Here is a 14,305-nt window from a genome sequence, read left to right as displayed (position 1 = left end):
TTCCCTCTCCTAGATATAAGCTCCATGAAGGCATAATCATGCATGTTTTATTTACTAGACAGCCAGTACCCAGCAGAATGCTGGGCACAGAGGAGGTGCACCATAATGATTTGTTGAAATAAAGATAAAACATAGCCCTATTATTTTGCCAAAAAGCCAGTGAGAGTGACTGAATATCTATTTCACCCATGCTATATTGGAGTTATAAAATGAACTGCTTATGTTCAATTAAGAAAACAGACTTTTATCCTTGCTTTATTATACCTTCTCTCTTCCCCCTATGCAAGGAAAACAAATCTTCCAGGGGGTCTAACTGCATAATGATGATCCCCTTTCAACCTAAAGTTAGTCTAGAACAGTATAGTCTAGTCCAATCCCCTATTTCTCAGCTACTGCTTCCGAGTACTAATTGTGCCTGCAGAATCATCTGAAAAAGAAAAATGTCTGCCTCCATAAATTATAAAATTAAATCTTTGAATTGTTTCTGAAACATTAAGCATAGAGCAAGAATTTTAAAATGCTATTAGAGTAAAGGCATTTTTAAATATTACCTTAGTTTTTATTAAGGAACAAATCTTTTCCCCATTCCCCACTTAAAATACTTTTCATTAATTTAGCCAAAAGTTAAGACATGTAAAACAGGGTTTAAAATTCCTAATCTAATAAAATATGTTAAGATTTTGGTCAGTTTTAAATGTTAAAAAAGTTAATATTTTTGCTTTAAACTAGATAAGTAATGTCACTTATTATAGTACCTATTTTGATGGTTACAGGTAGAATTTAACATGGGAAAGCTGGCTAATACACTGCATGTATTGGACATTGTTTTTTCTACCTTTAGGGCAAACTCCTGCAGTTTGATTGAATGATACTCAGGAGCTCTGCATGTCCTTTTGAAATTAATATATACGCACATAAGTGAGAAAAGCTTTATTATAAATCAAGAATTACTGTTAAAAATGATAAATACCTGCATTTCCTCACTGAAAATGTATTCACTATATGACCTCATTCACATAGATATGTTTGCTTATTATAATTTTTCAATATTAATACACAGCCGCACTTTACTGGATCATACTACCTATTTTGTGGTATTATCAAGGTCACCACCTTAAATACAGAGAATCAGAGAATAAAATAACCAAATCTCCCCCGAAATTAAATTAAATATCTTTTGGCAAGTCAACCTAATAATGGACAAAAACAAAACCACAAACGATTTTCCAATTTTTCCCACTAACTAGTATTAATATCTTAATAATATACAAGGTGGTCATTTTCAGCGCCTGAACACAAATAACTCTAATGATACGGATTCTGAGCTTTCTCTAAAACACTTATTTGTAATAAGCCCATAATAACAGACATACTTGGTGACAGTGGCCAGATTTTAAAAGCTCACCATTCTTTGCTGAGACGACAGAACACTGTCCCAGTCAGCATCCTGTTGAATGGTATTGACAAGTGTTGGTAGCTCCTCAGAGTGAGGTTTGTTGTGCATTATGGGGTGCAGAGGCAGATGGGAGGCCACATGTTGATCACTGCCCTCTTCCTTTTCCCTTGAGGTCAAATCTTGGGTCATTGCTTCCTCTCCATCAGCTGCACTGGCAAATGGAGAGGTGGCTTGCTTGGAAGACATTCTTCTGCAGAATAAGGAAACAGCATGGATTTTTAAAAGGGCTGTCAATGACAAAAGAATAAACCATCCCTTACATGTGACTAATTCAGGAAAAAAGGAAAGTTCTCTAACTTCAGAAATGTTTATGATCTACTCTAAACCACTGAAAAAGAACTCTTAGCTTATCTGTTCCACTTTCCCTCTTTCCTTTTAACTCAAGCAAACTTCTTCCCAGTAATTGCTGCACATTTTCTTTCTTACCAATCCACAAATGAAATTTTTATGGAATAAGTTTTCATAATGTATAGTATATGTATGTGTGTATTTTTCCTCCCAGTTCTCCCAACTAGATTATTGAGAGTAATTCAGTTGATGGCTAGCAATGAAAAAAAATGAATGAATGAACAGCAAATGAGCCAGTTTGGAGGATAAGTTGAAATTACAAATATCCAAATTTCTCTTATGCTTTATGTAGGAACAAAGGAAGTCTATGTAAGAAAATATAATCAGGAGAGTAAGCAATCTATGATAAAAATCCTAAACAAACTTGGTCCTGACTTCTTAGTTTATACCTTGTATTATGAGTACTAGGCCTAACACTGATTAGTGTCAATCTGATCTTTTTCTAAAGACCTTCAAGCTGTGTCAATTGCTACAAGTAAACTTTTAAGTGACATACTGATTAAGTAGCTGACAATGCTAGATTAGTTTTAAGGCAATTTTGTGACATTTTAATTGAGTATATGAAATAACTATGCTTCTATTTTATATTAGAAAGTACATACAAGATTCAAAGCATTTACTATGAAGAGTAAAATGCCTACTATTCATAATCTTAAAACTCCAAAAACAATTACTGCACATTCTTCTATGTATCCACAAGTAAACATCAACTACACTCAGCACAGTGAAGACAAGGTCTTCATTCTATGCTTTCATATACAATCAGAAAATCATGATTGTTAGACAGAATTTCAAAACTTTTAGAATATCACTTTATCGAAATGATTTTCTTAGAAAAGTGTTTAGAAATAAAATCACCAGAAGTTTATAACTTAAAAGAAGAGGCAATTAGGTATATTTTCTAAAACTTTACATTGTTTTTGATTTATAGTACAGTTAGCTCTAAAATTGCTGTGTAACGAAAGGAATAAAATCCCCACCTTAATTGCTCTTTAACATTAATTGATTTCATACTATTTTTTTTAAATGCACAAATCAGTTAACATAGGAAACCACATGAGCATTTTTCAAATTAGCAAATCATTAACTTGCTAGTACTGTTTCTACAGACAAATAAATACTGATTAAAGGGTCTAGAAATCTGAGATTAACAGTTAAATTTACAAATCTGTCACATGCTTTCATGAATATTGCAGTGAAGGAAATATCAAGTGCAAAGAAAAATAATTAAGTTAATTCCAATTTAAACAGTAGTTTTTATGTAGCAGCCCATGTTTCACATAGGATTTAACAGCTAATGCTAAATTTCTCACAATTAATGAGGGGGCTCAGATTTAGTATCCTACAGTGAAAAAAATTAATGTAAGATCAGCTAATCTAATTATGCACAGTTCTAAATAAAAGTATTACGGGCTTTTGAAGTGCTTTGAAACACATTAAAATGCTGATACCTACTTATAATAATCATTCTACAAATAATAAAAATTTAATCTACTAGATTTGATACTAGAAAATAATATGGAGGAAAAAAAGTACAGAAGTATGTCTATGTTTTCTTTGAGGAGAAAGAAAAATGTTCTAATGAGTACTTTATCAAAGAATTAGATAAGTATATCCTTGACTAATTTCTATCAATAATGACAAATGGAGAAATGCATATAAACTTACAGAAAATGATACCAAATGATGTTTCTTGTAATACAGGAATCATCTAGAACTTACTTCATTAGCCTCATAAATACTATAGTAAAACCAGGCAAATTATAACTCTTTTGCAAATTTATCAAGAGCTTGCCATTAACAAGAAGAGTGTTTTCATAGTTCAGATAATAACAGTACCAATAATGTAATCATTCACATTAAAGACAAAAGAATGAATTTACTGCTGCTTTTTAAAACAGCTAAATACAATTGAAAGTCATAATCCAAAACTCAGAGTGACTTTAGTTCCCCAACAAACGTCCTCTTATTATAAAGTGACTTGGCTCCTTCCAACAGCAATATCTGTGATTGTTGGTTTAGTATAAATTAATCACAACACAAAACCCAAAATGAAAAGTCTCTTAAGAATAATTTCAACTATAAACTGCACCAATGAACAATAGTGCACAATCCTAATTAAACACAACCATGCAGCTGTAAAAATAGACTAAAGCTGTCCAAAGCTATGGGTTGAGTTTAAAGGCTGGTTTGTTAGAGTGTTTTCTTAAGGAAGGCTGGGCCCTCTGTCTTAATCAGCCAATAAATTACTTCCTGCAATTACATTAAATAGAAAATTATTTTCAAATGGGGAGTGTTAATTGAAAATCAAAATTCAGAGGGAAGTTTAGAAATTACACACTGAATACAATTAGTGAGGAAAGGCTTCACCTCTACTTCATCAACAGTCTTCTGGTGATTCCTCCAGTGACCATTCAGGAAAGCTACCAATTTATAACATCACACACTTTGTCTTTTATTTTGCACCTACAAATACAAATGTGTATCAAGGTTTCAAATAAAAGATAGGCTGCCAAAAAAAAGCAATATTAAATCTGACTGTTCATCCTCAGTTCACATCATCATTAAGGGACAAGAAGAGGGGAAAGGTAAGACAATAATACTTAAAAACCAAGGAAGGCATACTCAACTTCAAAATCCCTCCCTTTAGCAAAGGAATTAACATTTTTTTGTTCCAAGAATACTTTTCCATATCATATTTAATTTAATTTCTTGTGTTTCCTTTAGTTCTCAATATGTTGTTAGCAGAAAAAAAGGTGACTCTTTTTCTTTTAGCTAGGTATTGCCCCCCTGTAGACATTTCCTTTTGATAAAATTGTTGGGCTTCTTTCAGGTTTGTTTTTTATTGATGGTTTTGTTGTAGTTTTTTGTTTCGGATGGTGATTTTCTTGCATTTTTTTTTTCTTTTTTTTTTTGCGGTACGCAGGCCTCTCACTGTTGTGGCCTCTCCCGGTTGTGGCCTCTCCCGTTGCGGAGCACAGGCTCCAGACGCGCAGGCTCGGCGGCCATGCCTCACGGGCCTAGCCGCTCCGCGGCATGTGGGATCTTCCCGGACCGGGGCACGAACCCGTGTTCCCTGCATCAGCAGGCAGACTCTCAACCACTGCGCCACCAGGGAAGCCCTGTTGCATTTTTAAAAGGAAAATGTGCACAAATTCTTTTCAATGCAGTTTTAAGTGTCTTGGATTTACTGATTATTAGGTTCAATTTACTGATTATTTTTTGCAAAATTATTTGTTATAGAATCCTTCAATTTACTGATTACATCCTCATTCATTTCACTACTTCTTTACTTTAGCTTTCCCTTTTACTAGACCAACTAAACTGTATTCTAGAAGTTGCAAAGATACTTGACTTTTGGTAATACCTTTACCTAGCATGGTAGTCATTGCACCATGGCTACTCTCCTACAAAAACTCATAAATCAAATATACACTTGCTTTAATGATTTAAAATATCACATGGGATGCTTACTTTTATTTTTAATCCTCATGTTAGTAATTTTTCATTACAAAAACTTTCACTCCCAGTGTATTAGAACAGTATCTTACTTTAGCTGCTGCCATATACAACTAATAAGCAAAAGAATTAAAATCCTTGTGAAAACGGTCAATTTCTATGTGACTTAACTTTGTTTTATTTTTGCACTATTATAACTTAAAAATCATTCAAATGAATTGTTTTTTTAATTTGTATTAAAAAAAAAAATCTCCCTAGTTATACCCCTTGAAAACAGGGGTTTATAATGGAAGTGCTGACACAACCCTAACTAAAGCAGCGCAAATGTTGCCGCTATAATACACAAAATCAAGTTCTATTATTCTAAACTATCCTCGCTCATGGGATTTTTCTTTACTGTGCTCCCAGCCAAACTGCTGAAGCATGAAAAATTTAAATGCAATCAAATGCGCCCAATTCTACTTTACCAGAACAAGTGTCTACAGTGGTACAATCTTAAAAGGAGATGCAACAGATTTGTTTGGTGTTTTTTTTAACTGTTTATTTATAATACAGTGCATTGGAGATAAAATAAAAGAGGAAATTACACTCACATGGTACCAGTGTATTGACTACACAGAGTACATTATAATCAGAGAGAAAAACTACATTGTCAACTTATCACATTGGTTAAACAAGATGGTTTTCTGGGGCATAGCTATTATCAAGTAAAACCTCCAAAGAGAATAACATATCTTTGGACACATAAAACTAAATTCCCATCATGTGTTCCCGAGTTTGAAATGTCTCTGCCCAGCAGATCAAGTGAATTCCCAGGATGCCAGCCGTTGGGAAGAACTTCAGGGCTTAGGACTTTTGAAAATGAGATTGTAGGAGATAAAGTCTCCAGTAAGTGATAAAGTTTTCGAGGAAGCCAGTAGTAGTACCTCTAGGAAGATTATAATTATTTTACTCCAGAACCCCAGTATAAAAGCTGAATGTTTAGACCATTACCAACCTACGCAGACGGTAAATTTCCTTTATGTTCTTTAACAAGAAATCAAGATTAGCTGGTCCAAGACTTGATAAAATGATGAGGACTGGATATCTACACATTAAGTCCTCTATCTCAGAAAAACCTTATTTTCTAGAACTTTAAATCTTTCTTATTTTTTTTTAAATCTTTCTTATTTGATGGTGTTATTTAAAAAAGAAAAAACAGTTATTTTTATGTCTAAAAGTTAGGATTTTTTAAAACAACTTTCTCATAAGGCATAGTCACTTGAAATTAATTTTTTTTTTCTTTACCATTGCTTGGAAGGAATTCACCTCAAAACTATCATTTGGGACTGACATGATTATCCAAAGGAGCCACTGAATTTATTACAACAATATTTTTAACCTGTTTTTTCAAATGTTTTCATTACTTCTGAGATTATTATCAAATGGCATTCACTTTTTACGTGTGCTACATTTACTCAAAAGAAGCCCTGTTTTTAACATAAAGCAACATTTTAATAGTTGGTTTACTTAAAGAAAAAATTAAAATTTCAGGCCAACATTCACATTTCTTTTTGCAACTCAGCCCCAGGCTACCAAGGTAGACTTATTTCAGTCAGGTAGTTCACTGTTAATTTAATGCTGCAATTGATCTGATACTGAGAAATAAACAAATAATTTTCCAAAAATATAACACAGTGCCTCTCATTTTAAGGAGCATGAGTAACATATATGTTCAGCTGCCAAAATGCACAATATCCAGGAACCCCTACAAAGGACGCCAGGCCACCCAGCCTAGGGTAAAGAATGATTTTAAAACCCTCTTCCTGTACCTCTAATTCCCACGTTTAAGTATTGGGGGGAGGGTGGACAGGCAGGGGGAGGGACCCTTATTTCAGACATTAAAATGAAGATAACCCTTTTAAAACTTTTCCTGCTTCATTCAGGTAAAGCCTGAGGGTTGTTATTGATTCTTGTACTGTTTTATCCAGCGCTACCGCCTGTCCCTCACTCCACCTCCAATCTTCCCTAGGCTTCTGCCAGGTTTTTCTCTCTCTTCTATCTCTTTAATAAGCAAACAAGAAAATTCCATGAAAAAGAAGCTTATAAGCTTTCAGAGTTACCTTGGAGAGTTATAAACCTATCTTTTAAAGTCTGTAGTGGCTCTTTCAGAGTATATATGGTAACATATACAGACAATATCTGTTAGAAGAAAACTCATTGATTTGAGTTAGTTGTCAAATCAGTAGTGATGAGGAAAATGAAATACACTGGAGCCCTTGAAGTATGTCTAAGAAAGGGCTTAAATTAATGGATTTTGACTTATTTAAGGCTTCTAATTTTTCACACCAAAGTTCCAAAACTGTATTCAAAGGCCTTCTGAGGTTCTTACAAAACAGGGACTACCTGGAACAGATTCTTCTCAAGTCATCAAAAGTTTGTGTTTCTAGAGTTTATATTTAGCTGACAATATTGCTGTCACTTTATATAGCTTAAGACTGTTCTTTGGACTAGAGCTCATATGTCTTGGAATGCTTTGACTCATGAATTGTTTCTCCTGATAATGTTACATCACGTAACCATCTCTGTCTAATTGGTTAGTATCTGCTGGAGGAGGCAGGCAACCAGCCTAATGACTGGCCTGCCTGACTGACTGCCTATGGAAAACCTATAATTATTACATGTGTCTCTGAGTATCCAGTTTCTTCCTGGGATCAAAACAACTTGCCTTCATGTCACCTCTATCTATACTTTTTGCTTGATAGCAACAATACTGAATTTTTCCCAAAGCTTATCTACCAGTAACTTGTTGAGATCTTTGCTTTGGAAAGCCAGACCCAGAATATATAAATAAAACCAGTCACCCAACAATAAGAGCAAAACCAAACAATGGCTACTATACATACACACTAACTAAGAGGATTTTAATCAAGCACAATGACTTTATAACTCAAATGAAAGACTTCTATGCGGCTTGAGTGAAAGAAAGCTGTCTAAAATAATAGCAGAATGAATTTATTGATATACATTCACTTTGAATCTCCTCTTCACATGAAATGAGAACCATAATTTTTAAAGTGAATACCAAACATGTCTTTGTCAGCTTAAAACCAATCCACAAATATGGAAGCCCAATATGGATATCGTATCCAATTATCAATAAATATTATAAGCCAGGACAATAACTTCTCAGAGAGAAAGGGTAGGTAGGAAGCTGTCACTATACTTTTCCATTCTCATCTCTATTTCCACTTTTTAATATTGCCAGAAAAAAGAGAAAAATGAAAATTTATACTATATGAATAGTTTCAAAAAATGAAAGCTCACACATCGTGCCAGTGAGCAAAATTATATAAAGAAGCTAATCTCTGAGGTTCTCCTTTAGCTAAATAAAGCGAGCCAGCAATTTCTCTCTTTCATGTAATGAAATAAGGTATAAATTTCAGGTTCTTATCAAATAAGAGGAGGAGGACCAGGAAGAAGAGGAATGGGGAGGGGAACAGGAGAGGGTGGGGAAGGAGAGGAGAAGGGGGAGGGACGAAGGGGAAAGGGAAGAGAGAAACAGCCGTGGCTTTGCAGTTCATTTTCAGTTTGTCTACTTAATGAAAACCTCATTGTACAACCCTGAAAACCATTTCCAGCAGGCAAAGTATTTCTGATTCAGCAGAGGTTACACAAGCATCAAAGCAGTTAAATATAGGTGCCAAGCCACATTGCCAGGAGCTCTTAGTACTGTGAGTTAGTGTTACCTGACGACAGCTTAGTGAATATAAAATTACTTGTTTCTCCAAATGAAGACAATCAAATTGCCACCTTCCATTGTAATAATGCACAACTAGTGATCAGCAAAGTGCAAACATAATTACCATGAAGAAAACAAAAAATCAAATCTCTCTACAGAGTAAACACATCTATCTGGCTTCCCCCAAAAAGGAGTGCATTTCAATGCTGAATGCTGTGATGCAATCTTTGTTATTTAACAAGACTTATTAGTCTTACAGTAAATTAAAATGGAAAACAACAAGAAAGGCCAATTAACAAAAAGTGAATACAAATACCAATAAGAGTACTACAACTTTCCAGACAGAGTATAAGGCCTACAAATTGTATCACTGCCATTTGACCTGATAATGTTAAGTGTATGTCAGCAGCACCACCATTATAAAAACTACGCTTTCAGAGACTTCTTTCTAGCTTAGAAACCTTTCAGCAGGTCGAAAAAGACAGGTATTATCCAAGCTCAAAAGCTTTTATCTTAACTTTTCCTTAAAAGAAAAAAGTTATGCCTTATTGTGTTCTAAAGTGACCTGGATTTTTGAGGTTGAAAATTCACCTCACAAAATTGATTTATTATCTCTATCCAAGTTTAGAAAAATAACCAAGCATAGGCTACATGTCCACAGCTTTTATTACTGAGACACTCAGCATCTGGAATTCCTATCCAAATGTGGTGGCCAGGCTGGGCCGCTATGAAAGTGATTTCAGTAACCCATAGCTGGGTTAGTATTAAAGACCTAAAAATTTGACATGGTTTTCCCATACGCTGCAGATTTATAAGTAATCTATATAAATATAGATGTTGCTCCAAGCAAACTGCTTTCTTAAAAGCTCTCTTACTAAAGTGATTTTCTATCTATCTAACTCAAAATTTAAAACACTCAGATTTACATCATACCTTCCAATACGGCAAAAACTATCTTTCCCATTTCAAAACACTCCTAACATAGGGGTTTTCTTCTTTCACCAATAATGTCTTCCTTTTCATTAAAATATGCTCAACATTGCTAATTATTAGAAAAATGCATATCAAAACTACAACGAGGTATCACCTCACACTGGTCAGAATGGTCATCATCAAAACGTCTACAGATAATAAATGCTGGAGTGGGTGTGGAGAAAACAGAACCCTCCTACACTGTTGGTAGAAATGTAAATTGGTGCAGCCACTATGCAGAACAGGATGGAGTTTCCTTAAAAGAGTAAAAATAGAGCTACCATATGATGCAGCAATCCCACTCCTGGGCATATATCCAGAAAAGACAAAGATTCTAATTCAAAAAGATACACGTACCCCAATGTTCACTGCAGTACTATTTATAATAGCCAAGACATGAAAGCAACCTAAATGTCCATCAACAGATGAATGGCTAAAGAAGATTTGGTACATATATACAATGGAATATTACTCAGCCATAGAAAAGAATGGAATAATGCCATTTGCAGCAACATGGATGGACTTGGAGATTATCATACTAAGTGAAGTAAGTCAGACAGAGAAAGACAAATATCATATAATATCACTTATATGTCAAATCTTAAAAAATGATACAAATGAACTTATTTACAAAGCAGAAATATATATTTCAATTAAAAAATTTAAAAAATAATGTACCCCTTTTTATCAGAAAGGTATCTTACAGATAATACCTGATATTCCATTTTTACCTGATATCTCTATTCTAAATAATTTCATTTAGAATCCTCTAACTCAAAAATGGACCAGTTGGGGCTTCCCTGGTGGCGCAGTGGTTGAGAGTCCGCCTGCCGATGCAGAGGACACGGGTTCGTGCCCCAGTCTGGGAAGATCCCACATGCCGCGGAGCGGCTGGGCCCATGAGCCATGGCTGCTGAGCCTGCACGTCCGGAGGCTGTGCTCCGCAACGGGAGAGGCCACAACAGTGAGAGGCCCGCGTACCACAAAAAAAAAAAAAAAAAAAAGGACCAGTTGAAGGAGAAGGGGTAGCACAGCAAAGAATGAAAGTGCAATGAATTAGGGACCATCAACAACATAAGATTCCCTGAGCTTGAATATCAGCATTTAAAATCAGACATTTGCAATCAGATAGATCATTCCTTTGAAGGATGCTTTCATCCTTTATAAACCTGAAATGGCCAGTCTTACATTGCATTCCTATTCCACCATTCCTCCATTTTATTAGGAAAGAGTGGAGGAAAGGGAGAGATGAAGGTACTGGGTTGACTTTGTGGCAAAATCAAAAGCAGAATAAGGACAGGAGAAACAGGAGAAAGGGAAAGTCTAAAGTCTAGTGCACGTTTTATTGTGATTTGAAATAAATTTCATATCATTAAGAGAAGTCTGCATGTGAGGAATAAGATAGTTTTAAAGGAAAGATCTTTTTCCTTCACCTTGCCAAAAAAGTTTTTTCCCTGAAGGACCTTACTCATAAGCTTAACACAATAAAACCCCCCCTACAAGGGTGGGGGGCTGGTGATGGTGGTGGCAAACAGTATTTTTTTAACTTCAATGATGAGTAATTTAATATGTTCCTAAAATTATGATCCTACAGAACATTCCTTACAATATAGTAATAATAAAAAGTGTCCACAAAAAGAGAAAAGGAAACCTATTGTCAGAAAATGTCTTCCAGACCCAGGGAGATAAATGCTTGTGTAAATATTATCAAAAGCTTATGGCAAGTGGAAGAACAACAGAAAACATTCATAGATTTTGGGTTTTTTTTTTTAAGTTTATTCTATATGTTCCATGAAGATAGGGATTATGTCTGTCTTGTTCATTACTGGGTCCCCAGTGAGCAGCATAGTGTACAACACATCGTAGATAATTGATAATGTTGGGGAAAAAAGAGTGAAGAAAAATTAGGGAGGGAGAGATGAGCAAATAGCTTATTTTTTTTAAATTAAGGTGAATAGATAATCATAGAAAATGCCACTCACATGTTAATGCTGCCAACCTAAACATTATTCTTTCTCTATATTCTTTTTACCAAAATCTCATTCCTTAACATCTAAATCATTATTTTTATATCTAGATCCCCAACAATGAGCTCTCTTTCACCTCCCTGAAATACAACAGCCCTCAAATGACTGCTAGAAAAGTACATCAAGATTATACCAAGATATACTTTGCTATGTCATACTCAACAAAACAAAATTGGATTCATCATTTTCCTCAACACCCTCCCTCATCCATTCACACCGAGAGGAGTATCATGCCCAGCATGATCCAAGTTCAAAACATGAACCCTACATCCATCTCCTCTTTTTTATCCTTGCTCCTCATTGCCAGCCTGTCATTAAGCTCCATCAACACTTTCTTAATAATGTTTTCACGCTCACACCTTCTTACCACACTCATAATCACCTTAGTACAGGGCTTTATTACACTTCATACCTAGACTCTTGCAACAGACTGTAAACTGATTTCCCTAATTTCAGCATCTCCAGCTCAAAATCAATCTTACTGCCACTCCTATTATCAGGCCACTCTCTTGCTCGAGAAAAATCAGTGGCTCTCCCCTGATGACAGAAAAAGTCCAAACTCCTGACTATGGCATTCAAGGCCCTCCATCCAGATCCAATCAATCTTTCTAAACTTATCTTCTAGTAGTCTACACTTTAACCTTCTACTCCACTAGACTGATATACTCGGACTTCACTTATTGCTGCCCCCCAGACTTTGCTCTGCCTGTCTCTCCCTATTTCCCTCGCCTTCCTTTCTTATCACTAGGAAACCAACTGAGCCTATTCCAGGTAACTAGGTCCACCCTTCTAATCACTTCTAATAAGTGCTCTGAAATTTTATTTTTTATATAACTCATTCAACACAACGCATACTATCTTACACAATCTTTTTAAAATATATGCTATAATTATATGTTTATATGTAATCCCAACCAGATTACAAACTTTTCAAGGGCAAGAATAAAATACTAGGCTTCTCTGTATTCCCACAGCACCTAGTACAATATTTTGCACAAAGAAAACACTCAATAAATATTTGCCTAATTACTTAAATTTTATTAAATGAATAGGCAGAATTAAAATTAGGATATTATACTTAACCAGAGGATTTAAAGTAAAACTTCTAGATCTCTGTGCATAACTTGGTTTTTCAGGGCTGTCTCCTCTTCCCCCACCCTCTGGCCAATTAAATTCAGTTCATACTTTAAATGTTTTACATATTATGGAAAAAAACAAAAACAACAAATCATCAATCTATGTTGTTAGAAACATTCAAAAGATGGATAGATGGACAGACAGACAAACAGCTATGGATGGATGGATAGATGTTGGAGAGATGGTTGAAAAGATACAGAAATAGTATTTGCTAGACGTTTAGAAAGTACCATCCCTATGCTGAGCACTGCTACATGTATTATCTCACTTAGTTCTCAAAACAATTATAGGAGTTAGATAATGTACATTATCCCTCTTTTACAGAAAAGGAAATCAAGGCACAAAATTTTGTATTTAAAAAAAATATTAAGACTTGCCTACGGTCATATCTAATTAATAAAGAAGGCAAAATTTGAACTCAGATGGTCTAACTCCAGGGCAGATGCTATTACAATTGAAGGTAACTGATAGTAAATCTAAATTAAATGAATTAACTATTTTCAATTATCATCTGAATTTTTCTTTATTAGTTCATATACTTCCTATAGAATTTTATTTTTAATATTCCGGTTGGATATACTAGATACTCATTTAATCCAAACATCAAAGAATTTTCTGTCTTCATTTTTCCCTTTTTCCTTCCTTTCTACTTCTAGGATTTGAGGTATTTAATTACTGGTTAACAACTATAAAAGGAGAGGGGGAAGCAGAAAGGAGAACAGGTGACCTTCTAACCAATCCATTTGACTCTCTGACAGTTTGACAACAAAATTGGTTACAGAAGTAGTTAAATCTATTGGCACACAAGTCTTAAAGGTTCACTGTAGTTTTCATACAGTAAATTTTTTGGTCATTAACTATCCATGCTTGCCCTGGCATGCTTTTTCTGGGTAGCCTAGATGATCAGCAGTTAACTATATTCTTATACAGACAATCGTGACATAAAACAAGGATGTCACTTCCCATTCATTTCAAAGTCCAGAGAGGTATGAGATCCAATTTCTACCTTACAGCTCTTACCAGAAAAGCCATGCCAGAAGCATCATATACAACCGGAGCTGTTTCACTACAAAAGTAGGTGTTGAGGAGAGCCTTGAGGGAAAATGAGATGAAGTACTTGAGCAGTATATATTTAACACACCACCCATCTAGAATTCATTTCAGGGAATGCAGAGTTAATTTAAA

The 14,305-nt window shown here is 34.9% G+C and overlaps 1 protein-coding gene across 1 annotated transcript in view; it reads right to left on the bottom strand.

Annotated features, from left to right (window-relative positions):
* SOX6 (SRY-box transcription factor 6) overlaps positions 1 to 14,305 on the bottom strand; it is a 397,267-nt gene that overhangs the window by 379,943 nt on the left and 3,019 nt on the right. Inside the window, exon 2 of the mRNA XM_060303470.1 lies at positions 1,406 to 1,646. Coding sequence (XP_060159453.1) covers positions 1,406 to 1,646 — 241 coding nt within the window. The remainder of the gene's footprint in view (positions 1 to 1,405; positions 1,647 to 14,305) is intronic.

This window comes from Globicephala melas, chromosome 8, assembly GCF_963455315.2.
Source record: "Globicephala melas chromosome 8, mGloMel1.2, whole genome shotgun sequence".
Lineage (NCBI taxonomy): Eukaryota > Metazoa > Chordata > Mammalia > Artiodactyla > Delphinidae > Globicephala > Globicephala melas.
Note: the sequence above shows the minus strand (reverse complement) of the source record. Positions and strands in the feature narration are given on the sequence as shown.